This window comes from Pseudochaenichthys georgianus, chromosome 1 (genome assembly GCF_902827115.2).
Source record: "Pseudochaenichthys georgianus chromosome 1, fPseGeo1.2, whole genome shotgun sequence".
Lineage (NCBI taxonomy): Eukaryota > Metazoa > Chordata > Actinopteri > Perciformes > Channichthyidae > Pseudochaenichthys > Pseudochaenichthys georgianus.
Window position 1 is genome coordinate 35,150,246 of NC_047503.1, and position 26,836 is coordinate 35,177,081.

The 26,836-nt window shown below is 39.2% G+C and overlaps 2 protein-coding genes across 2 annotated transcripts; one reads left to right on the top strand and one right to left on the bottom strand.

Annotated features, from left to right (window-relative positions):
- Nucleotides 1-1,230: 1,230 nt before the first annotated feature.
- On the top strand, nucleotides 1,231-4,160 carry npy2r (neuropeptide Y receptor Y2). Its single transcript, XM_034094124.2, has 2 exons — nucleotides 1,231-1,519; nucleotides 2,828-4,160. The coding sequence occupies exon 2, from the start codon at nucleotides 2,852-2,854 to the stop codon at nucleotides 3,944-3,946; it is 1,095 nt and encodes a 364-aa protein (XP_033950015.1). The 5' UTR covers nucleotides 1,231-1,519; nucleotides 2,828-2,851; the 3' UTR covers nucleotides 3,947-4,160.
- Nucleotides 4,161-13,460: 9,300 nt separating this feature from the next.
- Nucleotides 13,461-25,369, bottom strand: pdlim3b (PDZ and LIM domain 3b). The gene is made up of 7 exons (XM_034085357.2): nucleotides 25,207-25,369; nucleotides 20,491-20,642; nucleotides 19,516-19,600; nucleotides 19,216-19,403; nucleotides 15,574-15,701; nucleotides 14,692-14,803; nucleotides 13,461-13,914 (listed from the first exon to the last, which is right to left on the bottom strand). Exons 1-7 carry the CDS (start codon nucleotides 25,297-25,299, stop codon nucleotides 13,725-13,727), a joined length of 948 nt encoding a protein of 315 aa, XP_033941248.1. The 5' UTR covers nucleotides 25,300-25,369; the 3' UTR covers nucleotides 13,461-13,724.
- Nucleotides 25,370-26,836: the final 1,467 nt, after the last annotated feature.

The following is a 26,836-nucleotide window of genomic DNA, read 5'->3' on the forward strand; positions in this document are numbered from 1 at the left end:
GTTGAATGGAATGTAGATCAGTGTATTAAAGTCAATACTTCATTCATTTAAACCAATATCTTTCTTGCTTCTTTGTACAGTATGAACAAAATAGTCTTTGTACCTGTGCTGAAGTTCACTGCTGTGAGGAGTCCAGTTCTGTCTCTCACTCTGGTCCAGCCTGTCTGCATCACCTGGACACCTTAAACAAACAGATATGTAAAGTACCATGTGTACAAACAATATAACTTATTCTCTTCTGTTGAACATGGATTGTGTATTGTCCGAGTCAGGGTCCTTTTTATTTTACTGTAACTTTGGAAGTTGTGTTACCAATGTGTACTGTTTATTTGATACCAATTTGGTAATGATATTATATTATTATATTATACACATTAATTAATTAGTTTGGTTTATTTTATTTATTTTTTTCGAGCGTGTAAAACCAACGAAAATACAAATGAAACAAAAGGTGATACAGACATGATACAGTACTATACAAATGAATGCAATAAAAAACGAAATATTTAATTAATAATTGAATAATCTGTAGTATCATTGTCTGATATCAATAAATGTTCGGTGAATCGGAAAATGTCGGAGAATGTATGGACCTATTTTTCGGATTTCTACTACAACCTTCCCACGTGAATCCTACGCACGGCGTTATACATGAGGCCCCAGGTCGTAGATAATGAGCAATTTGTTTCTAAAAGCAAAAGTACAGCATTGTATCCTTTGACTGAGAATAATCTTGATTTACTGATCCTGATGTTGCATCGATTAGCTCGTTGCTGCTACAAGTGGATTCTTTAGTGTGCTGCTTCCAGTCTCAATTTACTAATATAGAGGATTTTACTTCTGAAGTTCTGTTGTGTCATCTTTTGATCTTTTGACTTGTTATTGGTCACTTGGTATGACCTTGGTCTGCAGTCATATTAAGTCAGGCCAGACTTTTCGTTTCCATTGGTTGCTGCCAAGCTAAGATATATTTTCAACAGTTTTCATCGTGTGATTTTTCTTAATGGAAATGATGGTAAAAGTATTGTTACTTTTGCGTGAAGAATTGCTCTCTAGAGGCACACCCAGGTTAATAACTGAGAGATGAACACAGATGAAATATGTAAAATAGCTTTATCCGTCTTCATTTGGCACTGACAGGCGGAAACACGCTATTAAACGACATGTTGTGCGGCAAAGAGATATCATCTCTCGGGTTGAGGATGTTGGTCAGGGCAGGACGAGTTTCCTCTCTGTGACTTGACCCGCCTCATCTGTCTGTCTCTCAGACTTGCATTGCATGTAATGCGCACACAATGCCCGAGGGCTGCAGCGTGCACTGGCACATTTTGCGCACTTTGCTGTTCAGCGCGTTGTTCCTCCTTGAAGAAGAATAACAATCCTTCGTTGTTTGAGTGCTTCATTTTGTATTTTTTTTTTCCGGATTCCACAAGACCGAGAAGAAGCTTGCCAAAAGCTTTCACTCAATTTAACTGGATGCAGAAACAATTAGAGTAATCTGAAGATCTTAATCATAAAGGTGAGTTAAACTCTTGATGATATTGCATTTGATCTTTCGATCTGGACAATTTTGTAATTTCTTTATAAATAATCACAAACTGTCACGAAACTCAGTGCCAAGGGAATTTTGACCTAACAAGCAACTTTATTTGCATAATGGATACATAACACACCAGTGGAATAACAAGGCTACAGTCCATAGCTCGAGTAGGTTAATTTGGTTAATAGATACTCATTTTAGATTTCCAGTCCAGTAGCAGGTTTTCACCTATCTTCACTTGTATACGATACATAAAATAGATATATTTAAAAAATATTCACAGCATAATTTTTTATTCAAGGAGAATAATGTATGTATACTATATATGGTTCATCTTTTTATTGGAAATCTCTTATTACAACAATGGGTCAGCCCTATGATATTAGAAGTCAATACATGCAAAGCCTGCGAACACACATATATGAAATCATCAGATATCACAGTGTTTGGAGTGACTGACAGAATAAGCTCATGAATGTTAAATTGTTATTTGTATATGGATCAATGTGCCCTTATTACAGCAATTCATGTCTGTAAAACAGCTCCAGGATCAGTATGCACTTAATGAGACTTGCTAAATTAACAAATACAAAATGTGCTGTCCTGCATTAGGGATGTGGAATGTGTTAAATATAGTGCTAAAAACATAAATAATATTTTATTACACCCATGTCATCTCATCTCTGATAGCATGGTGGAATGCACAGTGGCTTGTGGTTTCCAATTTGGGGCTTTTTGTATTTTTGTTCATCAAGACTTATCAAGCAAATTACATTTACAGTCATCAAGATTTCCTTGAATTGTTTCTATTTTCTTTTGCACTGCTCAGGAGTAGACCTCCTAGTTTTAGCTGTACAACGACAATAACACTTTATTTTCATTTATTCGTTCCTATTAATCTGTTCTTCTGTTCGTCTTACAAGATGCATTCACATGGGATTTTACCATCATAAATCATAGTTGATCTTCCTCTGTAATGCAGGTTGGATATTTACTAGGCATCTGTGCCCTCTTAATTAGAACACATTTTAAAATCTAGAAAGAATGCAAATAATACAGTCACAGTGCCGTTGTGGTTTGTTGGCAGAATACATAATTATTTACATAATTATTGCATTTATTATTTATAAATGTATGCCAAAAGAAAATAACCATCTCTTTTTTTCTTCATGTTCTTATTGTTTTTGAAGAAATCTTGAAGATATTTTGCGAGATTGTTGCCTGTAAACACATTTTCTTTGTCACAACATGTACGCCCATCGCTTAAAGTGATCTCTATTTTCACAGAGTGACTTATGGGGACTGGTTGCCATGGATACAGCGGATCAGTTCAACACAACTCAAGTGGAAGAATCACAACTTACATATTACAACTGCTGCTCAAATACCAGCGCAATAAATGATGAGAACATTTTGCAGCTGGACGACAGCACACAGCTGGTTGGGGTTCAAGTTGTTCTCATCCTGGCTTACAGCATAATCATAGTGTTTGGAGTCATTGGAAACTCTTTAGTGATATTTGTTGTCTATATGTTTAAAAATCTACAGACTGTTACCAATTTCTTTATTGTGAACTTAGCTGTGGCAGACTTGCTGGTGAACACGCTGTGTTTGCCCTTCACCCTCATCAATACTCTGTATGGCGAGTGGAAGTTTGGTCAGGTGTTGTGCTTCATGCTGCCGTGCGCTCAAGGCCTGGCCGTGCACGTGTCCACCATCACTATGAACGTCATTGCCCTGGACCGCCACAGGAGCATCGTCCACCACACGGAGACCAAGATGTCCAAAGACATGTGCGCTCTGGTCATTGCCATCTCGTGGGCCATCAGCGCCCTGTTGGCCAGCCCGCTCGCCATCTTCAGGGAGTACGGGACGTTCGACCTTTCGCCGGACGAGTCTATTCAGGTGTGCACAGAGAAGTGGCCAGGAAGCAGCATGAACGGGAGCATCTACACCATAGCAGAACTTCTGATTCAATACGGTTTACCTCTGGCCATCAACTGTGTTGCCTACATCCGCATCTGGAATAAGCTGACTTATGTTGGTAGAAATATTCGTCATCAGCGCACGAAGAAGACCACGAAGATGCTGCTGACCATGGTGGTGGTCTTCGCCGTCAGCTGGTTGCCTTTCCATGCCTTCCAGTTGGCGGTCGACATCGACAGCACTGTGTTGTATATGAAGGACTTTAAGCTGCTTTTCACTGTTTTCCATATCATGGCAATGTGCTCAACGTGTGTCAATCCTATCCTGTACGGTTGGATGAACAACAACTACAGGGCGGCCTTTTTCTCGGTGTGCAAGTGTTTCCATCCCTTCAATTCAAGGTCGAGACGCTCAAAAGTCAAAGAGACAAACAAAAATGAAGACAGGGTCTATACAGATTACAAATCCACAAATCTCTAAGTAACACAGTATAAACCGCCTAAGGATCTTCTGGGACGGGTGGCGCAGTGGTCTGTGCGTTTGATCATCAGATCAAGGGGGTGTTGGGGAACTCCAGATCGAAACCAGCTCCCGCCCCACTGCGTCAGGCGTTTGTGTCCTTGGGCAAGACACTATACCCGAATTTGCTCCTGTGGGAATTGTCCACAGTAGATGACCATTATCTGTATTTGTAAAGCGCTTTGAGAGTCTTTGATAAAGTGCTATAATAAATATAAGGATTATTATTATTATATTATTATTATTTCATTGACAATCATTGCTGGAAATGTGAAAATAAAACTTGAGAATTTTGAATGAAGCTTGAGAATTTGTATTGAAAGGTTAAATATATTAAATGAAACTTAAGAATATAGGTTTAATTATAAAAAATATATCCAGTTTTGTTAAATGATTAAGAGAGTCCATTTATATTGGGACCCTTGAAGCTTGAACCAGGACCTATCAACTGCAACCTACAATATTAACTTTCACAAAAATTATAAAACCTCAGTATATTTCCTTCGTGTGTCGTCATCAGCGTACATCTCTACATAAGGTCATGCTCAGTAGAAAATGTGATAAGTAGTTCAGCTGCCCTAAAGTACTTGAATATGTCATCATGATATTGTTGCCACCAGTGGTATCATTTAACTTACTGACAACAGGTAGTATACATTTTATTAGAAAACATATCTAGATTTTAGTTTTTGGGATGTATACATAACAACAAGAATGCAGTTCTATGTTTTCATACTCACTTTGTTGCTGCTTTAAAAAACAACTTGCTGGAAAACTGAGTATGAATGGAGCTTTTGTAGATACATTGAAATATTTACTTGTATACAATGCTGAATAAACCTGATTGCCTAATGGGATGCCATGTAAGTAAAATGTTCAACTGTTCACAATCTGAAAAAACTGCATTTATCTAAAAAAGATACATCAAATCCCTAATTTCAATGATTAAGCCCAGGAGTAAGAAGATCAACATATTGTATTCAGTCATACATAGAGCTATATGGAAATGCCATTATGTCCCATTGTGTCAGCCTAGTTTGACAGAATTATGATAATATATTGTAAGCAGTCAAGCAATGTTCAGAAGTGTTTGGTGATAAATTACAGTATACTGCAATTGATTTACTGACAAATAAATGGACAAATACATATCTAATACATGTGAATTTGTGGGCACATGTGAAATGGAGAAAGGATCATGTGAAGCTCATTTTGTTTCGCTAATAATCTACGTTTGACTTTGTTTCAGCCTCGCTGTTTATCGGGGTCTTTGTTATGGGGTCTGAGCTACAGTCGCAAAGGAATCCAGAGGTTTGCATTATGGGTTGTGCAGGAAACTGAAATAGGTGTTCTCATTAGAGAGAAGAGGGGAGTTCCTTCTCCATCCCCAACTTGTCATTGTTTGCAGCAAGCATCGTAATTACCACTATTTGCTTAGGTAGTAATTACACCGGTGCTCAGCTTTTGAAGAGCCCTTCCTGTTGACCAGGTCTTTACTGATTTACTTTGTGCGTACGTGAGGAGCCCAGGGACCGAGGTATTAGCTCTGCATGTCCATTTTTAGTCAGCTGTTCATGGTGTATTCAGCACGTAATCAATAATTGTTTATTTGACCATCTGCTGTTATTGAGCAGCTGCTGCCGTCACAACATGGACGCTCAGGAGGAAGACAATTAATCAAGTTAAATGAACAATAGCTTTAAAACAAATTCAATTCATCCTCGTTAGCTGATGATCTTGTCTTGTGGCTTTCAAAAGAGAAAGCACTTAAGCCACTATTCATGTCTGTCATGCCTTGGCTCCCATCCATATGTATTTTTATTTGATTAATGGCCTTCGGTCAGTGGCCAGAGTATTGATGTTGTACATGAAGTGGATTTCTATTGTTAAATAATGAAGTGGAGCTGGTGAAGAAGAGAGCTAGTGAGACAGCATATTCATCAGAGAAGGCTCACTTAAAGCACATTGGTTAATGGTTGCTACTGTTATTGTTAGGACTGTTGGTAATGCATAATATCTATAAGGGTACATACATCTGGAAAATGTAGGTAGTTAGAAGATGCACATGTTTACAGTTTATGTATTAAATCATTGTAACTGTGTGACTGTGTAACATGTATGTTTTTGGATTGATGGACAGATCAAATAAGTCACTATAAAGATGTATTTTTGAAAATAAGAATGATAAAAGATAACATGTAGCAACAGTTACCTATCTACACATTACAATTCATTTCAAGTAGATTTTTTAAAACCTGAATAATGTTAGGACAATTTTTTGGTTGTGTTGCAGCTGTGGTTTGGCTCCAGCAACAAACCAAATACCTCTACAGTATCTTTAACTTAAACTCTTTACCACTACATCAGACTGGTGAAGCAGGTAGTACACAGCAGTGGGTTTGTCACCACTTACTTAATGGAAAAAGCCATCTGTGTTATATCATTTAGCTGTTGAGAATCAAAGATACATTGCATGAACCAGGAAACCAAAGATAGAGAAAAAGAAAAGAGGATAATCCTCTTTGTGTTAGGCGCACAAGAGAGACCTTTCAAAAAATACTATTTCAAAGGTAATTTGTGATATATTTTATAAAATAAAACTCACTGAAATGACTTAATCTATAACTAAAACAATCATTATGTGCAGCCCTATAGTGTGCTCAGGAGCAGAAACAGTTAGACATACTATATCCTTGGTACTTGTTGACTGCGTTAAGAGCTAAATAATAATGATACTTGAGCTCCCCCCGCTGTCTCAACATGGTCTTACCCCAGCAGGAGCCACATCTCTCAACACACAGTATGAGCAGGAAACTGAATAAGCCAAATGAATATGCTGTTTAGCCTTAACAATATTATTAAACAATAAACTTGTATTTGTATATCCTACAGTCCAGCACTGTAATTGGAGAAATCATCGGCTTGGTGTGCTTCAGCATAAACACTACCTAGTGTAACTGTCTGTAGCAGATGCAGCAATATTCTCACAAATGACAAATGAATCTCAACTTCCTTCCTCACTTCAATGAAATATCTTCTCTTAAAAGGTAATCAAGCCAAAATGTAATTCAAGAATGAACAAAACATTTCACTGCGAAATTCACGTTTGAGTTTACGCTGTTGAAGCAAGGCAAACATAGAAGGAATGTAGGAATCTATATCTCCACTGTTGTTGCTAATGTGGAGCTGTATAACATCACCTTATATTCCTTTTTTGTCTGTTTCTTGTTTCTAAAAAGTTCCCTGACATTTCTTAAGGACCTTTGGGACATCATCATCTGCCATTTTGCCTCACAGCAATGCTCAAATCTATCAGGATGGCTGCTGGCCAGGGTGGCTGCTGGCCGGAACTAATATTTCCTTATAAAAAAAACCGGAAAAGATTATGATGATGAAGAACAGGGTTCACAGATTAATTACAAACACCAGATGTTTCCAGATGTGCTTCCTCTCTGTTTATATCGTTGCATTTCCGAAGTAGTAGTAGTAATAAAGGGCTGGATTTTGTTAAAGGAAACTACAAATGTATTTTGAATAGGTTTTCTTCTGGACTGATACCAATAAGCCAGGTTAAATTACTCTATGTCTGATTTGTTGTGCCACTGAATGCAATTTTTTTTTTACAAACTGTACAGTAACAAATGCAGCAGTTCCCATCCTGAAAGACATCCTGGAGAAAGCCTGTCACAGGGAATGATTCCTGTGTGTGTGTGTCTTGCATACTCTAGCATACACTATTTTGTAATGATTCACAATTAAGGAACATTTCCGTGACTATTTTATACCATCATTGATAGGGGCCAAAATGTATCAACAACTGCTTCAGTGGACATTTCCATTCAATCGACCCGAGTAGAAGCAAGCCTTACGTTTTGTAGTCTGTTGAAGGCCACCTTCTGTCTTTGTCGTGGCGTAAAAACGTTGGTCTCATTTTGAAATGGAGCATCTGCAAAACAATTCCATTCCAGAAATGTCATGATCTACTTTAGTTTCGCACAATAAATCCCAGTTTTCATTATCTTCACCTCCATTTTGACTGTAGGGGAGTCTGGGAGCAAGAAAGACACACCTGGTGGAGATCAACTCAATAATACGTTGACATGCCAGGTTGGAGTTGGTTAGTGCTAGATCGTATACCTCCTGGGTTTTAGGCGGAAGTGACGTAACCTGCCACCCAGGACAAGAGACGAGCATGAATCAATCAATCAATGTTTATTTATATAACCCAATATCACAAATGTTACATTTGTCTCAGTGGTCTTCACAGTGTGTACAGAATATCAGTATGACAATACGACACCCTCTGTCCTTAGACCCTCACATCGTAAAAGGAAAAACTTCCGAAGAAAACCCAGTTTAAAGGGAAAAATGGGAGAAACCTCAGGGAGAGCAACAGAGGAGGGATCCCTCTCCCAGGACGGACAGACGTGCAATAGATGCCGTGTGTAAATTGAAAAGATAATACATTTGCAACATAGGTAGTCCAAATGTTTGGAAATGCATGTGTGTATAATAGGAAGATGAATCCATGAGGATATCCATCCAGGACCGATGATCCAGGACCACAGCCACGACTCAAGATCCAGCGCTCGCGATCCAGGACACAGGACCGCAGGATCATCCATGACTCCGGATCCCGGCGTATATAGATACCAAAAAGAAAGAAATGTGGGGAAGCTGGGTTAATCGGAACATGAGAGTACACAGGTACAGACAGAGAGAAGGAAGAAGTAAGATGTCCCCCGACAAACTAAGCCTATATCAGCAAAACTAGGGGCTGAATCTAATCAGCCCTAACTATAAGCTTTATCAAAAAGGAAGGTCTTAAGCGCACTCTTAAAAACGGATAGGGTGTCTGCCGCCCGAACACAAACTGGAAGCTGATTCCACAAATGTGGAGCTTGATAAGAAAAGGCTCTGGCTCCCATTGTACTTTTAGAGATTCTAGGAACAACCAACAACCCTGCATTCTTGGAACGCAATGCCCTAGTAGGACAGTAGGGTATAATGAGTTCTTTAAGGTAAGATGGCGCCTTCCCATTAAGGGCTTTGTAGGCGAGAAGAATCATTTTAAATTCTATCCTGTGTTCTATAGGGAGCCAGTGTAAGGCAGCCAGAACAGGAGTAATGTGGTCCCTTTTCCTAACTCTGGTTAGTACACGAGCTGCAGCATTTTGAATCAGCTGAAGCGACTTGACTGACTTCTTGGTACTCCCTGATAATAAAGAGTTACAATAATCCAGTCTAGAAGTAACAAATGCATGGACTAGTTTCTCTGCATCGTTTTGAGGCAAGATATGCCTGATTTTTGCAATGTTACGTAGATGGAAGTAGGCGGTCCTTAAAATTGATTTTATGTGGGCGTTAAAGGATAAATCCTGATCAAATATAACACCAAGATTCCTTACAGTCTCACTGGAGGCCAAATTAATGCCATCCATAGTTAGTATATCTTTAGATAATTTGTTTCGTAGATTCTTCGGGCCAAGTACAATAACTTCAGTTTTGGTCGTGTTTAACATCAAAAAGTTTAAGGTCATCCACGTTTTTAAGTCCTTAAGGCAGTCTTGAATTTTATTTAGATGATTAATTTCATCAGGCTTGATTGATAAATATAGTTGAGTATCATCCGCATAACAATGAAAGTTTACAGAATGATTCCTTATAATATTGCCTAATGGAAGCATATATAATGTGAACAAAATAGGTCCGAGCACTGAGCCCTGTGGCACTCCATGGCTAACTTTGGTTTGCGTGGAAGATTCATCGTTGACACGTACAAACTGAGAGCGTTCAGATAGATAGGACCTAAACCAGCCTAAAGCAGTTCCCTGTATGCCAACTAAGTGCTCTAGTCTTTGCAATAAGATGTCATGGTCGATAGTATCAAATGCAGCACTGAGATCGAGCAAAACAAGAATAGAGACAAGTACCTTGTCTGAGGCTATTAGAATGTCATTTGTGACTTTAACCAGAGCTGTCTCTGTGCTATGATGTGTTCTAAAGCCAGACTGAAAATCTTCAAATAAATCATTGTTTTTTAAGTAATCACACAACTGTTTTGCGACCGCTTTCTCAAGAATCTTTGAGAGGAACGGAAGATTAGAAATAGGTCTATAGTTGGCTAAAATCTCTGGATCGAGGTTGTGCTTTTTAAGAAGCGGTTTTATCACTGCTACTTTGAATGATTGTGGAACATAGCCTGATAATAAAGACATATTCATAATATTTAATAAAGAAGTGCTAATTAATGGAAAAACGTCCTTCAACAGCTTAGTTGGAATTGGGTCTAACATGCACGTTGATGGTTTAGAAGAGAGAATCATTGAATGTAATTGTTCAAGGTTTATGGCTGAAAAGCATTCTAGTTTACTATCTAGTGTAATATTAGAACTTACGTTTCCGGGAGCTGTTGATAACACTATACTGGTCAAAGGCAAGAGGTCATTAATTGTGTTTCTAAGAGTAACAATTTTATCGTTAAAAAACATGAATACATAATTTTTCCACAAAAATATCATAAATATAATATTTTGAGAATTCATAACTTTGGAGGACAGCAGGCTATTACTAATATTTAACCCTTGTGTGGTGTTCGGGTCAAATTGACCCGATTTCCATTTCCAATGAATAAAAAAAAATATAAGGATATTTTCGTTCAACCTGAAACTCAATGGCCGGGGCTTATTTATTGTGAAGGACATGTGGAATTGTTTTTATTTTTTTCCACTTATGAAAAAATGCCCACCCGCATTTATGTCCTTCATCAGAGGTTCGGGTCAATCTGACCCGGATACAATACCAGGACAGACAGACAGAGAAAAACACACAGAAACACACAAACTCAACACACACACACACACACACACACACACACACACACACACACACACACACACACACACACACACACCACACACACACACACACACACACACACACACACACACACACACACACACACACACACACACACACACACACATGTATGCATAGAGAAGCTGTTTGATCCTGTTTTCCCTTGATCTTTACCCTTTGTAGTGTGTACACAAAACTATCCTAGAACATTATAAACATTTTAGATCTTCCAGAAATGTATAAACATTTTACATTTTCTCGCACTGTCCCCCCTCGCACCTGCATGCCGGAGGAGGGACTAAACAGAGACATAACCTCAGTGTAGTAACAGTATAGTGCAGAACTACAATTATACCAGCAAAATGGCCAAAAGATATTCTGCTCAGAGCCTTGGAGCTAATAATGGATGAGAGTGAGTGGAATGCATTAGAAGAACACGGTGAAGTGGAACAGGAAGACATTTCTGAAGATGAGGATAATGTGGAGGTAAACTCAGAATTTGACAGCAAATTGGAAGATGAACTTGACTCATAGCCAGCTGCTGGAAGACCCTCACAGTCAGCTTCTGGAAGACCCCCACAGCCAGCCGCAAGAAGACCCCCACAGTCAGCTTCTGGAAGACCCCCACAGCCAGCTGTGAGGTCTGTGGACCCTCAAAGGACTCCAAGACACAGACTACATGCAGCAACTGCAACAAGTACATCTGTGCTATACACACGAAGAAGTTCTGTACATGTGTTTCCTAAACGGACTTGCCCATTGACTCACATGATGTTCTGCAGCGTCACTTCATCAATATATTTTTCGGATATACTGTATTTTATGAATAGTGACTGTTAATTGTTTTTATTTGCTTTGTGTTTATATCTGTTCTATGTAATTTATATGGATGTTTCATTCTCTCTATATTTCACAGCCAAATACTTTTGGATGTGTGGTTATTGTGTTCCAATTGCTGCTAAATTGCTTTATTTCCTTCAGGGCTTTGATTGTTATATGATAGATTAAAAATAATAAACATTAATGAAAACATGTTTCATTTACATGTGTCCTAGAAAAGCATGAGCAAAATGTAAACCTAGTTTTTATTAGTGTATTTTTTTTTTAACATAAATTACATTTTTATCACAAAAAACGATGGACACTTCCATAGTTAAATTTGATCTAGCAAAGAGTACTTTCAAAAACTAATCATATTTCATTTATATTGTTGGGGAATGAGTTAAAGACAATATATATAAGGAATTGTGCATGTTGAATTTAGTTCTGTATTTTTTTTAAACCCTGAAATATGTCCCGGGTCAATTTGACCCGAACATTACCAAAGGGTGCAAAATGTGAACATAACACAAGGGTTAATAATACAAAAAAAAATGACATCTCACAAGAAGAAAAGCACAGATGGGATTTAACACGTGTGATTTCGGATTACAGTGACACACACACGGAGGTTTATTTAAAAAAAGGGTGGAGATTTTTTATGAGTGTGCTCCCTCTCACTCCGGTTCACTGTCCTCCGGATTCCTGCACGAAAAGCCCATACAAAATTAAATTAAATGTGTCTACTTTTACTATCAGATGTGCTGTCAGTTGCTGCAAAAGTTTCTGACTTTTCGCTTCTCATCCACGATTACGTCACTTCCGCCGCCTAAAACCCAGGAGGTATACGATCTAGCACTAACCGGTTGGAGTTGAGGCATTAAAGTACTGCACACCCACAAAGGTGTTTTCAGTTGTTATGGCAAATTATACCTGAGAATGCACACAGCTCTGCTTGAATAAACATGAGGTCACCACCTAAACATATTTAGGGTCAGGGATGTCAATCAAAAATGGTACACTCCCTCAGCGTCCTCAAAAACAGTTCAACTCTAAACCAACCACATAAAGGCATTCCCCATGTGTGGTTTTAAATCATATCTGCTGAAGGTAACTGACTTAGCTTTTTGTGTTGATTAGACTGTGTCTTTTGTGTTTGAAAGCACTATCAAAAACATAATCTTTTATCCAAAATATGATTCAACTCTTCCCCCGCAGACCTCAAATGTTTTAAAAAACATCAATAGTTACATAGACAGCAGCTGTGTTCGCCTTAAGTTAATTTTTAATTTCAAGTGATTCTAAAAGAAAAATGTTAACAGCTGACATCAACATTGGCTCCGTGTAGCCTACTCAAGTGTCCCTGTAACTCTAACACAGTTTGTTTTCTGTTCTCTTTAAAACAACAACATTGCAACACTCGAAAACCGATAACCTTCAGACCCATAGTCTACAAACCAATTGGTGACGTCACCGGGACTACATCCACTTCTTATTCAGTGTAAAGTCTACACTGTGAGAGGACACAGTGTACTCATAGTCATCCCATGACCTTTAGATTGATTTTAGTGCTAATAAGCAAGCATGTTAACAAGCTAAACTAACAGTAACTATGCTTTATATTGTTAAGATTAGTTGTTGCATTTTATTCATAGACTTCAATATGATCTAATGGATCTGACTTCTTTTTGCACCCCTGTTGGCCATTAGAAACAATGGCTTTGGCTTAACTTTTCAGAAATGCTATAGTTCCTACAGGTGGTGCTTTTCATCCAAAGACTACAGATCTGAGTCAGTATGAGTGGAAATCTTTATTAGAAAGAAATCAACGTGTGTCTGTAGTCACTGCTACTGAGCATTAAACAACCAGGCTGTTCAACCATCACCAGTGAAACATTCCGACACAGAAAAAAACATAATACTATTACGTCAGAAAGTAAAGTGAACGTAATGTATACTGTATGAAATATTATTGCACACAGACAAAATCAGATAGCAAGTGCAGATAAACACAAAGGACAGATGCAGGACACAGGAGTGCCTGTCTTTACAGGGGTTTCTTCTATGCAGAGGGGAAGGTTGTGATGAGGTCGTGTCCCTCTGGTGGTCTCATCCTGGAGCGAGCGTGAGTCTCACAGTACAGCTCCCCCTCCACGAAGAAATAGCCCTTCTGTTTGAGGTTGACGTCACAGTCGGAGCACACAAAGCAGCAAGGGTGACGATATTTGTCCCGTGCCTTCACCACTGTCCCGCTTCGCATAAAAGACAGAAATGGATATGTCAAAAGCAAGGAATAGTGTTTGTGTTCTCTGTAGTAGTAAACGTGAAGTAAATATATTGCATGCTATAAAAAGAAACCCTCCCTAATGGATCCCAACTGGGGGTCAATGACATGAGTGACATGAAAGCAACAAATAAACCAATTTAAAAAGCAATAGTCTCATTGTTTTTTAACTGAAATAAACCTAAATCTAATAATAAACCTAAATAACACAACAATTTAAACAATGCCTTCAATTCAACACATAGTGGTGTTAAAGGGGTAAAGAAGAACACACCGATGAAGAGAGACTAAACCGTCTATTAAAATACAGTTTTCTGAAGCTCTTAATTTCAACCGTTTTATTTAGCATTAAAATAAACTGATGTAAAACACCCTAATAGTCTCAAGAAAATAAACATAGGGTAACTGACCATGTATTAGTCAAACATACTAACCCCTTCAAACTGTTTAAATACAAACTTAATAACACAGTAAAACATAAATACAGTATATTGTATAATGACATGTGATGTAGGTTTTTCTGTCTCAGATATACAGGTTTGTTTTCTGTGCATTCATAGTGCTCACACAGTAATGCTTATCTTATTATGTTCAGACAAATGCGAAATACTTTTCTATAGAAGCTACAGTTAATGGTGTTGTTGTTGCGGACTGCATTGTTTTCTGTACTTTTCTCCACCCTTTGTAATGATTCATGGAGCGTCTGAATGTGAATCACAGATGAGTTTTTTCTATTTTTACTCACACAATCCCATTCCCACACTTGTCGCAGACGGGCAGTTTCTGCAGGTTTCCTGTGGGTGTAGTGGGTTTGGTTGAGGGGGCTTTCACTGTCCTGGTCACAATGGGACGAGTGCCTGTCCACAAGAGAGAGAGAGAGAGAAACAACCCTACACTTACATACAATACCGTAGCACATAATACAAACAAAACACTAGAGAGAGGGTTAATGATGTAAGGGGAACACATAGGTGGCATTATACATGTTGTGTATGTTATGAGACCAGTGATTCATAAAGGGGCTATATGTTAGAAAATAAACTAATGTATCTACATGTGTTTATTGTAGACCAATGATTAGAATTGACTGGAGTAATTGTTCAGCTTTAACGTAGGAGTTGGTTGAAGGGTTGTTTGTTCAATATGGAAACAATTGTATTTCTAAAACAAACAAAAAATATCAAATGAATACATGATTGCATTAGTACCAATTATTCAACAGTACGTAAGCCCTGAAAGGTACATTTGAAAAATCTGGTGTGTGTAGAGATGTGTCGTGTTAGATGAAAGTAACGTTACATAACTTGAATGCTCTTAGTCCTATTCAGAACCCAAGGTAGTGGAGCACTTCAGCCTCTTGTGACCAAAGTTAGTATTACAATAACAACAAATAAATTAATCAAACATTACTAACTTAAAATCAGTTAGAGAAGATCACAGAAAAAAAAACACCATTACTCATATTTCAAAGCTGATTTTAAAATAATAATGTAATACATATGTGTTTTACAGTTTGGCATTGCATCTGTTCGGCATTTATTGAACAAAGAAATATGTCTCTGTACCAGTAATCTTTTAATTCCTGTGTGTTATGGAGGTAATCGTGTTGTAGAGAAGCAGAGCTCACCATCACTGTCTACAAAGTCCTGCAGGGCTTTGAAGGAGCCGGACTGCCGAGGCTCCTGGGGCTCCTCCTGGTCTTTCTGCAACATCTGGTACACATCAGAATCCTCGATACTGGTTAAAGTCCTGGGGCTGAGCAACACACACACACACACACACACACACACACACACACACACACACACACACACACACACACACACACACACACACACACACACACACACACACACACACACACACACACACACACACACACACACACACACACACACACACACACACCACACACACACACACACACACACACACACACACACACACACACACACACACACACACACACACACACACACACACACACACACACACACACACACACACACACACACACACACACACACACACACACACACACACACACACACACCAGGATATTGACACCAATGCACAGGAAAAACTATTCAGATCCTTTAATTAAGAAAATATACTAATATCACACTAAATACTCCACAATGCATAAAAGCCCTGCACTTAAAACCTTGGTTGAGTAAAAGTAAGTATTTCTTTCCAAGTATTGTTTCCGGCTCAATAATAGTGCAGCATTGATGTGTATCTAAATCTTGTATATACTGTAGGTTAATTTAAGTTACAGCAATGCATCCTCTTGTATAAGATAATCATATGTTTGCATCGCTGTCTTATAAGAACTGTCTCTATAAATGTAATTATTCCTGAAAAAAACTGACCTTAAATATAATAAAATAACTAGTAATTAGAGTAAATGTACAACTTTTTACTCTACTCAGAAAGCTTTACTCCTCTGAGAGTAGTATTACGTTGCACACATTTGAAATACTCATGTACTTTAGTAAATGTATTTAATTCCATGCCAACACTGATACTGTATTACACAGCGCTGCTTTTTTCTATAGGACTCTAGGAGGCCAAATTACTTTTGTAAAGTACAACATTTATTTCTCCGGACCACCCTAAGCTGATGTGATTTATACATGGTAGAAATAACGCATTGCTCTGAGGTTTTATACACTTGTGTAGAGGGAGACCTGGTGAGAGGAACCAGCTGTTGATTACAGAGCTGCAACATGAGTCAACCTTAAAAGGAGAACAATGAGTAAGGTGCTAAATGTGAGACGAGAAAGAGAACTCATGATCTGGAACACATTGAGTAAAAATGAAGATTTTAGCTTCAGCATGCTGAATGGACAACATGCTCTTTTTCATACTGTTATATAATCTCTCCATAATCATTCTCTCTAGTCGGCTGATAGTAGTTGTTAAGATACATTACAAGGAAATACATCTCTACTTTTCCATGTAAAGTAGCCCAGAAGTGATGAAGGGCCGGTCTATGTTCCATACGCTGACATGACTTAGGTTTGATGTGATTAATGACTTATTCAGAGTTTGTGGTTACTCCATGGACGGATTCATTCCTGTAGGCTGCAGTCATTTATCCTCAGTGTGACACACCATACATCAGGTAGCCTAATGAAATCCACATGAGGGGAAGGCTAACGTAGGCTACTGTAGCACATCTGTGGCTGAATTAAACCTCTCCACTGATATCGTCAAACAAACGGAGTGACTGGGTGATTCAGGAGAGTATTGTAAAGGGAAAGCAGACTTTAGTAAATGTTACAACAGCAAAACACCGTACTTTTCGGACTATAAACCGCGACTTTTCCCCCCATTTTTTTTGTACAGCGAACGGCCACTAGGGAACCTCCTAAATCTATGGATTTTACAGGTAAAATTAACCACCTTTAACGCTATGGGCTCTATGGCCAGTCCGCGCCCGCCACCTTAAGCTCCAGCAGAAAAAGCTGGAGGCCGGAAAAGAGTGAGACTGGTGCCCCTTTCACACCAGCGCCTTTTCAGCTCCGGCTCGGAGCTAGAGCCTGAAAAGCGCCGGGTTTTCCAGTTCACACTGGAGCTGCGCCGGCTCTTAGCTCCGGAATCCGCTTCATTTCCAGCTCCAAAAAATTGTCGGTCCAGAGGCAAGAGCTTTGGAGCTAAGAGGTGACGTCGCTTACGTCTCTCTTACGTCGAGGCGTGCAGGAAACTAAACCCACCTCCCATGGGTCGACTGTTATGCCTGACTACAAGCAGTAGTGCCTATAAACACACTTTATAAAGTCAGGCAACACAAACCAGGCTTCGTGTGATTCTGTTTATTTGTGCCTTACTTTGACCATCCGTTCGCTGTTATCGATCATTGTGGAGAGAGGCAGACGTGTTGTTTTGTATTATTGTAGCTATCGGATGCAAGTAGTCAGTTTAGCTTCGGTTGCTATGCTAACATCACCCGTTTTATACCAGAGAAACTTTCATAACAGCGTTGTGATACCAAACAGCGTCAATTCAGACTGACACACATTCACTTAGGCTAAGGGGAACTGGGGATATGCATCAGCTGCTTGTGTGAGTCGGACAGTGAATACTTTAGAGCGGCCGCTGCAGTGTGAGCTAACCGGGAGCTAACGGGAGAATAAACTCATGTGGAAGAGCAGCACTGCAGCGGTCGGTAAATGCTGCAGAAACACATTAATAAACAATGAACCACGGCACTCTGGAGAAAAGTATAAGGTTGGAGAAGTCGTTATTCAATTTATTCTGGCTTCGTGTGATTAAAAGCAACACGATCATCGACCCGACGCAGTTGTTGTTGTTGTTGTGAGCTGCCGTTGGATGGCAAATCAGCGATGTAAACGGTGACGTCATGACGCAGCAAGGGCAGCTCTGGGGCGCCAGTGGGCGGTGTGCACAGAGCGGGAGCTGAAAAGGGAAACCGGAGCTGAAGCAGAAAAGCTCCCGCTCGGAGCTAGAAACTGAAAAGCGCTGGTGTGAAAGCCGCAAGGTAGTGCGCCAAAGTAAAAGTGGAACCGAGACAGAACGAGAGCAAGACAGACGGACAATTTAGCTGCTGCGGCTTATATGCAGGTGCGCTTTATAGTCCGAAAAGTATCAGTATCCCCGGGAGGCTGTAATGATCATTACATACCAGACAACAAGATGGATGGAAATTGACCCTGCTGTGTTTAGATCATCAACGTTGGTTGGGATAAAAAAATGTGCCAGAGTATAAGTTATTTGTTTATTACTGTTATCCTTTTTTACGAAGGTCCAATCAAAATACAAGATCTCAAATTCCAACGAGTCCTTTTTGTTGACGATTAGAAAAACAATCAGTTAGTTGATAAAATATTTTTAACTTGGCTCACATTTTGTCATCAAAGCTAACCTTTAGTTAATGCTGTTGTTACAGTGATCTTAATTAATATTTGATCATTGCCGTCTACTTTGACATATTGATTGGAGCGCAATTGAATCTTGCATAGGCCTATGCCATTAGGTGCAGAAGGAGGAGGAGCACCATTTTGTCCCAAATTATTTTTAATAAGGTGAAGTTATTAGTTATTCCTTTATTAATAAAAAATGCCAAATCGATGAATGGGAACAAATCAATTATAACAAATTAATATTTGCTTGAAGCCCAAATGTCAACTACTGTATCATGCTAAACTACAAATATTTTACATGTGAGCAATGCAAGAAGCTAGGATGATGACAAATGATGGTTTGTTAGTAAGTCTTAGAGTTAGGGCAAGTCTAAAATGATCACCTTGTAGGCTTTGGTATAGCCAGGCCACGGATCTGACCCTCCATGGCATCCGCGATGTTGCCTGAGGAGTAGAGGCCGATGGGGGTGTTGTAGGCTGAGCTGACCACCTGATGCGTGTCATCGATGTTCGCTGCCGCCACAAACGGCTGAGCTTTCCGGTTGTGAGCCACGCCAATAGGTTTAAATTCCTGTATGGAGGAATAAAGTGCAAGGTTACAATCAAGTCAATAAGGAGGTAATGATGTGAAGTGAAATGGCCAATATCATCTTGTTAAATCCTTTTTAAACTATCTTTCAAACCTGTTTCTCCGCTTCCAAGTTCATTTTATATGGATGAGCTTGACCGTCCTCCACAACACGTGGTGACCACAGTCTTGATTCATTCCTGGAAGTTTAAAACAAACCCTGGTCAGAAAGTGACCCTAACATGATCGATGAACTGACTGTTGAAAGAGTCTTTTTTGAGTGTGTGAGTCGTCTATAATCCCTACCAATAATAAAACATCAGAACTGTGGTTTAAACATCTGCTTACAGGTCGGCCTTCTCGTGTCAGACAGGTGGACTTATTTTTACATTTTGAAGTGGTGTTTGAGTGCCATACCAAATTCACCTGTTTTTTAAAATGTTCTGTTGGCAACTATAGCCCCTATAAAGTTACCTATAAAATAAAAGTAATGCGATCACACCTGGAGACTAAATTCAGATGGTGTAGGAAAAGCTCAAGAAACCAAAACACAAGTTTTCTATAACAGCAGTATGACCGACATCGGCACACATCTTGTTCATTTCCTGTTCATCAGTGGAGAATGCACATTTCTTCACTAACTGTACACCGTAATATGAATATCAGGCACGCACACGCACGATCAAAACAGAAAACTACGTATATACATCAAAATAGGTAAAACATGGTAAAAAAATGAACCGTAGACTAGTGCAAATAGAAACTACTTCGTTTTAACGGGATACATGTCAAAAGGGTTGGGAACCAGTGCTATCCAGTATCAGTGGTATATTATGAATATGTACAAACTGGCCACAGTAAAAACGACAGCAGTATTATATGTAATCCAATACAAAACTACCACAGCAGCCTTAAAACTTAATTTAGGGTTCAATCAACAGCTGTCTGATGCTAAATGTAATAATATCAGCTTCACAAATGCAGAAATTATGGCACGGCTAATGTATTACATTTCATTATACAGGGCAGGTGTTGCCTGTAATGTGTCCGCCATCTGTTTATGAGCATGCATTTCGTCTCTGCGTATAACCTTTCAACAGTGAGACTGAGCTGATGGGAGGACTCTTTGATCTTGTTCTGCGCCTCACAGTGCAGCATGTCTGCGGCCGGGACTCCCTCGATGGCCGAGATGACATCACCGGCGCACAAGTTGGCTATGGCCGCCTTACTGCCGGGAGTGATCTGGAAGTGTGGAGAAGAAGGAATAAAAACAGGAATAAAGACACTTTGTTTTGATTCTTTTGCTAACTAAATAAGTTGGACATTGAGAAAGCAGGGGAACCGATGATTTCAATTAAAGAAGAATGAAGAGAACAGAGGATCCCGTTCTCTTGATCAGTGTAATAACTTCAAAAGTAAATCCACTCTTAAACCCAAACATTAATGCACAAACATTTTAGAAATAGTGAAATTAGAGTTTCAACCACAAACATAAAAGCCTTGCTAAAATACACCTGACATCTGTAATTGATGGGGTTGTGAGAAATAAAGGGTCAGAAATAGAGCAAAACCCTGATTAATTATATTAGTAAAGGAAAATAAATAAATAGTTTAGTTTTTCAAACTGTATGCTTTATACTATATATTTGTGTATATATATATATATATGTTTTAATTCATCTTTGTTTAGGCTATATGTACGACCCATGCCTCCACCTTATCGAAAGACATTATAAGTGATTGCCTGTTTGTTTGAAACTGGCATGCATTTTTTTAATTAACAAAAAATCTCATAAGGTTTATATCTTACGATTTTAATAATTACAAATAGCAATAAGGTGTCTTGGTATTCCCATTGAGGCTGAGATGTTGCTGGGTTACTCCAAACACAAACATTGCTGTAACTTTGCAGCATATATTCAGGTTTTGTGAAACTTCTGTTAGTTACCAGAACATACCTGAACATGTGTTTAGCTGTCCTTTGGTCACTATTTAATTTGACATAGAACAATGTAGACTATGCACTTAAATTGCATGACAGAGTGGTTTAAACAAATGTAATTACTCTCCCTTTCCGTTTTTTCTTTGTCAATGTATAAATGGTTCTGTACTGCAGGTATACAAATGAATAAAATAAAGAGTTCTTATAACTTGTCAAAATGATAATAAATCCCACAGCAATGTGTTTTTACTCGGTCAGCCAGAAAACCAAAAGGTATTTCACTCTAAATCCTATTCCAGCAGTCCAGGTGAGGCAGCCTGGTGAAAAGTGTAGGTCTGTTCTCCATCACTAGCACTTCATCTCTCAATACACAACGCAACTGCAAGGCCCCTTCTTCTTGTTCCCCAGCTGGGATCACAGCTTTAAATTATTTTATTTTCCTTCTTTCAGAGTTTCACCTATCCTAAATACTAGCCAAACTATTCAACTCATAACAGAGACGATTCATACCATCCATGACCTAAATCTCTATATTCTTCACCACATGCACTAACTAATCTCTGAGCTGCAGATTGCCCTGGTTGGTATGCATGCATGTAAACTGCCCGTCCCTTGTCAAGGAGATAAAGTAAACGCTGCGCTGCTTCCCAACAAGTGACAGCACCCAGATGGAATATGTATTCTGCTGGCCAGGAAGTGATCAAGATGAATAAGATCTCCCGGAGAGGCATCAGGGTCACGGAAAAAATATCTAAGGATATTCAAACCCAGCCGAGCATTCCCACTTGTACACTACACGGGCCATGACCTATGTTCATCCATATTGCATTACTGGGCATAGGAAACTCGCTGGGACGTTATATTGAAACTTGAATTAGGTCATCCGCCTATAAATAACTGTGGATGAAAGCGCTGAGGGGATGTCTCATGCTGCCAAAGAGGGAGCCGTAATTTAGAGTGCAGCATTTGTTGCAGTGCTGCTGTCCGACTGTATGTTTTACTGCTTTGAGGTCTGATACATGAACCTGTGCACAACTATGCTTTTTATTGGATTCTTTCATGTCCGTGCAGCTCAGTTTTCATATCAAACATTTGTCTTTGTCTAAGTTACAGCCACCATTTTCTTTTTCCATTCTGGCTCTTTTTTCATGACATCCTTTTATCTACTGTGTATTCTTCCCTCTTGTATGAACATCCCCAAAACTGAACAAGGGAACAAGATAAAGCCAAACACTCAATTGCTATGTTTCTCCCTGGAACTTCATTCGTTGAATACTTAATCTTATTAATAGTTTTGTGTAATATATTTATGTACATACTATACACAATGTAAAAAAATATATGTAAGCAAGGAATCAAAAGGAAAGATAAAGCTTTCCAACAAGTACAGCACTGGGGAATCCAATCCGGCTGAATCCAATGTTAGTTAATCCTATTATACCTGAAGCTACACTTACCAACAACAGATCAAATGACTAAGTGTACATTTTAAAGAGGACCCTCTTAGTGACAAACCAACAAAGAATTGTCACCCGACTCTCAGCCAGACAAGTTTAGCAACTAGCTGGTGAATATTTTTTAGCATTCAGCTGCCAGAGACAAATATTTCCCTCAGGAGTTGCTGGAAACTCAAACAGCTAAAAGAAGATTGGACTCACATTTGTTGACTGCCACGAGGGACATCAATGAATGCTAATGGTTCTCCATATTTAATGGGTGTGTTGATAGACAACAATTTGCTAAGAACAGCTTGTTGCGCTCCTCCTAAGTGGCAAACTAAAATAGTTAGTAAAGAGATTAAAGTTAGGAAACTTGCAACAGACTGATAACACTGAGTCCATGTCAAGCTCCAACAATGTTCATCGTGGCTCCCATAACGCAACTCAATTTGAAAATACTGTTTACCTAACTGGGAAATGTTTTTAAAGCAGTATTACTGTTTCTAAGCTCAAGCTAAAAACCCTGACGACATGAAAATGTTCCTCAAGAGCCACAGAAGACAAGTTTCCACAGGCTCAGAAGTACTTCCCAGGACATTAAGATCAAGTAAACTGATCTTGATGTATACATTTGGCATCATGCCCCTTTAAGGCTGCTGTCTGCTGAAGAAAAAACATGATTATCATCACTCGTGTTTACTTTCCCTGACCAGCTGGGAACACAGACGGGTCATAAAGAGGAAGCTGTTCCTGACCAAAAATGGCAGTGAAGTGAGACGCTTGTGTTAAATAAAGGCTGAGAGTTTACTGTAGCACAATTAAAAAAAACACAATTGACAAAATGTTCTTATAGATGGTAAACATACATAGTAAGATGTTTTCAAGGGGTATATATTCACTTTCTTTTCTAAACTTCCCCCTAACGAGTACATCTTAACACATTGACCTTTGTGTTAAACTTCCCAGAATCCTCCCTCTCTCGTTTCCCATCCATCCCTTCTCTCACCACAATGTCCGCTAACACAACAGGTGTGTGGGGTTATTGGACAGAGCCAGTGGTTGAGTGACCTAACTTTGCTTATAGTCAGTGGTTCTGAGGTCTTCCCCTAAATATAGACGCACATAACCCGGAGAGAGGGGATTACAGGGTCTCCTCACATCTGATCCTGTGGGACATAAAGCACACAATCCACTGATTAAGACAACACTGTTATACTCAGTATGTTATATCTTTGTGCTGACTCTTTTTCCTTATTCTTTATTAACTCCCTCTATCGTCTTCACTTTAGTTAGTTAGTGTAATTAAGTGAGCTCTAGAGGTGCTAGAGAAGGGATTTTGTTACATTAGCACAACCAGGCTAGTCTTCTCGTCTTGCTTTCAGTCTGTTTGCTAAGCTAGGCTAACCATCTGCTAGCCCCAGCTACGTGTTCACAGTACGTACATGAGAGTGATAATGATCTTGTCATCCAACTCACGCAAACAAATGGAGAATTAATGTCGTTAACTCAGTAGACGTCCATTTGTTCATGTGATTCAGTTGTTTGTTAGAACTTTTTATAAACAGGAAATACCATACTAGCTTCAGGAAATCATCATTTTCATTAAAAGATGAAGATGAATTCTATAATTCCCCATTCTGAAATAGCAGCCAAGAACGGCAAAACAGTTTGTGTTCATTCAAGCATTATGTCTCATAAATCATTGGGTTTGTCATTTTTGGTTCCAGTGAATAATGGTTATGTTTAGTTTAACACGTCATCTCCAAACCCTGCCTGCGCTGTCAGTCTACAATAATGACAAGCTGTGTGATGCTGCGTGGTGACGTTGTTTACTAGCATTTGAACAGCTGCAGTGTTATACTAGACATATAGTATTGATGCCTTTACAGTGAGACTGAGCTCTCCTTTTTCAAACACTGATAAGTGCGTTATTCTGTGAAAACTTGATTTCCTTCCTGCGGAGGAAATCAAGTTTTCTTTCAAAAACATATGAAGTGGATTCTATATCTGGAGGATTATTCATTTATGTTATATTTGTTTGGTCAGAATGTATTAGCACACACTCTCCCAAATTCTCCAGCTTGAAAGTGTGCGTGTGTGTGTGCGTGTGCATATGTCAGAGTATAATGTAAGCTGCTATTTGAATCTAAGCCTGTTGCATTTACTGTGGCACAGGTGCAAGCCCCAAACTATTCCAGACACTTTGTCGAACAAACCCTCCTGAAAACATTGAATCAAACACAACACTGACCCCTCTAGACTGGACCAATGGATTAAAGCACATTGAATGATATGATAATTTATGCATTTAGTTGACTACATTAAAAACCTAACAGTAGACTTTTGAAATGATCAACCAAACTTTTTAAAACCTTATTTTTTCTTCTTCTGTTGTTATAATAAAGACATCCTATGCGTCACTCACCCTGGAGATGGTCAGGGGCTGGTTGAAGTCCTTTCCTCCGGACAGGCGAAACCCCCAGGGGGCTGGACCGTCCAGCACGACATTGAGTGGCATGACCCTTTAATGTCTCCCTGCTGTTAGATAACAACAGCACACTGCAGGATACAAAGTTAAAGAGGGAAGGAATATCAAAGTGATGGAGATTTTGACCCATGTGGGTGGGTGCAAGGGGAGGAGAATGGACAGACCCCACCCCAGGAGTGAAGTCATTGGTCGGATTTTGGAAACTGGCTCCCAGACTGTTCTAGCAGCACTTGCTCGCCAGTTTTCCAATATCTGTTAAGCACTTTTTCTTAGTTTCTCTCAGACTACTTCTCTTTCTTAAAAACAGAAAACAATCTTTTGACTTTTTATTACCAAAGCTTCAATTGTCCTGAACAAATCCAGTTTTGTCTGACAGTGTGCAAGTACCTACATGGACACTTGTAATCAGAGCGAGGATGTTAACCAGCCCCCCCCCCCCCTCATGGCTTCTCATCCCTGGGCAGCTTTCAGCCTGGCTTGCCTCCTCTCGCTCTGGTTGATGGGTCTTTCTGCTCCTGTCCTTATTTGGTCTGGAGGCGCAGCTCCTCTCTGAGGCCATGGAGGTCCCGCAGGCACATTCCAGCCACTATTGATCTGGATGAGACCCAGGACTCTCACCCCTGAGCTTGTCAACAATCCAGTTTCAACACATCGTCTCTACTTTTCTGTGTTTTTACCAGAAACTGAGTCTGTTTTGTCGGTTAATTATTTTTCATCTCTCAAAAGCTTTCCTCTAGCCTTCAAACTCTTTATTAACTGTGCTCTTTGTTTATTATCACAGTGTTTTATTCCAGCAAGTTGAGGATATTTTTTCATTTTCCTCCGCATGCCTGTAATATCTGCATTACTTTCAAAATTATAAAAACACCCAAGACTGTTTTTGGCTAAGAGAGAACAAATTGAGTGAAACTTATTAAACCGTCAGCACTGATATACGTTTGCTCAGATTTTTTTCCATCATGGAAATGTTTGCCAGTAACAGTTTGGCAGATGAAGATTCACAGCACAACATTAATCTTGGTGTAGTAGATTGTTCATATAATCTCTCTTCCAGTACTGTAATTCATGACTGCAGCAAACACATGTAAGCATACACTGAACAAAAATATAAATGCAACACTTTTGTTTTTGCTCCCATTTTTCATGAGATGAACTCAAAGATCTAAAACATTTTCTATACACAAAATAACCATTTCTCTGAAATATTGTTCACAAATCTGAAAAAATCTGTGATAGTGAGCACTTCTCCTTTACCGAGATAATCCATCCCACCTCACAGGTGTGGCATATCAAGATGCTGATTAGACAGCATGATTATTGCACAGGTGTGCCTTAGGCTGGCCACAATAAAAGGCCACTCTAAAAATGTTCAGTTTTATCACACAGCACAATGCCACAGATGTCGCAAGTTTTGAGGGAGCGTGCAATTGGCATGCTGACAGCAGGAATGTCCACCAGAGCTGTTGCCCGTGAATTGAATGTTCATTTCTCTACCATAAACCGTCTCCAAAGGCGTTTCAGAGAATTTGGCAGTACATCTAACCGGACTCACAACCGCAGACCACGT

Coding starts and splice junctions, on each gene's coding strand:
- npy2r (XM_034094124.2), top strand. CDS start 2,852: ATGGATACAGCGGATCAGTTCAACACAACTCAAGTGGAAGAATCACAA.
- pdlim3b (XM_034085357.2), bottom strand. CDS start 25,299: ATGCCACTCAATGTCGTGCTGGACGGTCCAGCCCCCTGGGGGTTTCGC. Junction 19,404..19,515: donor ACTTGGAAGCGGAGAAACAG/GTTTGAAAGATA, acceptor TCCTCCATACAG/GAATTTAAACCTATTGGCGT. Junction 14,804..15,573: donor GGACTTTGTAGACAGTGATG/GTGAGCTCTGCT, acceptor TCTTGTGGACAG/GCACTCGTCCCATTGTGACC.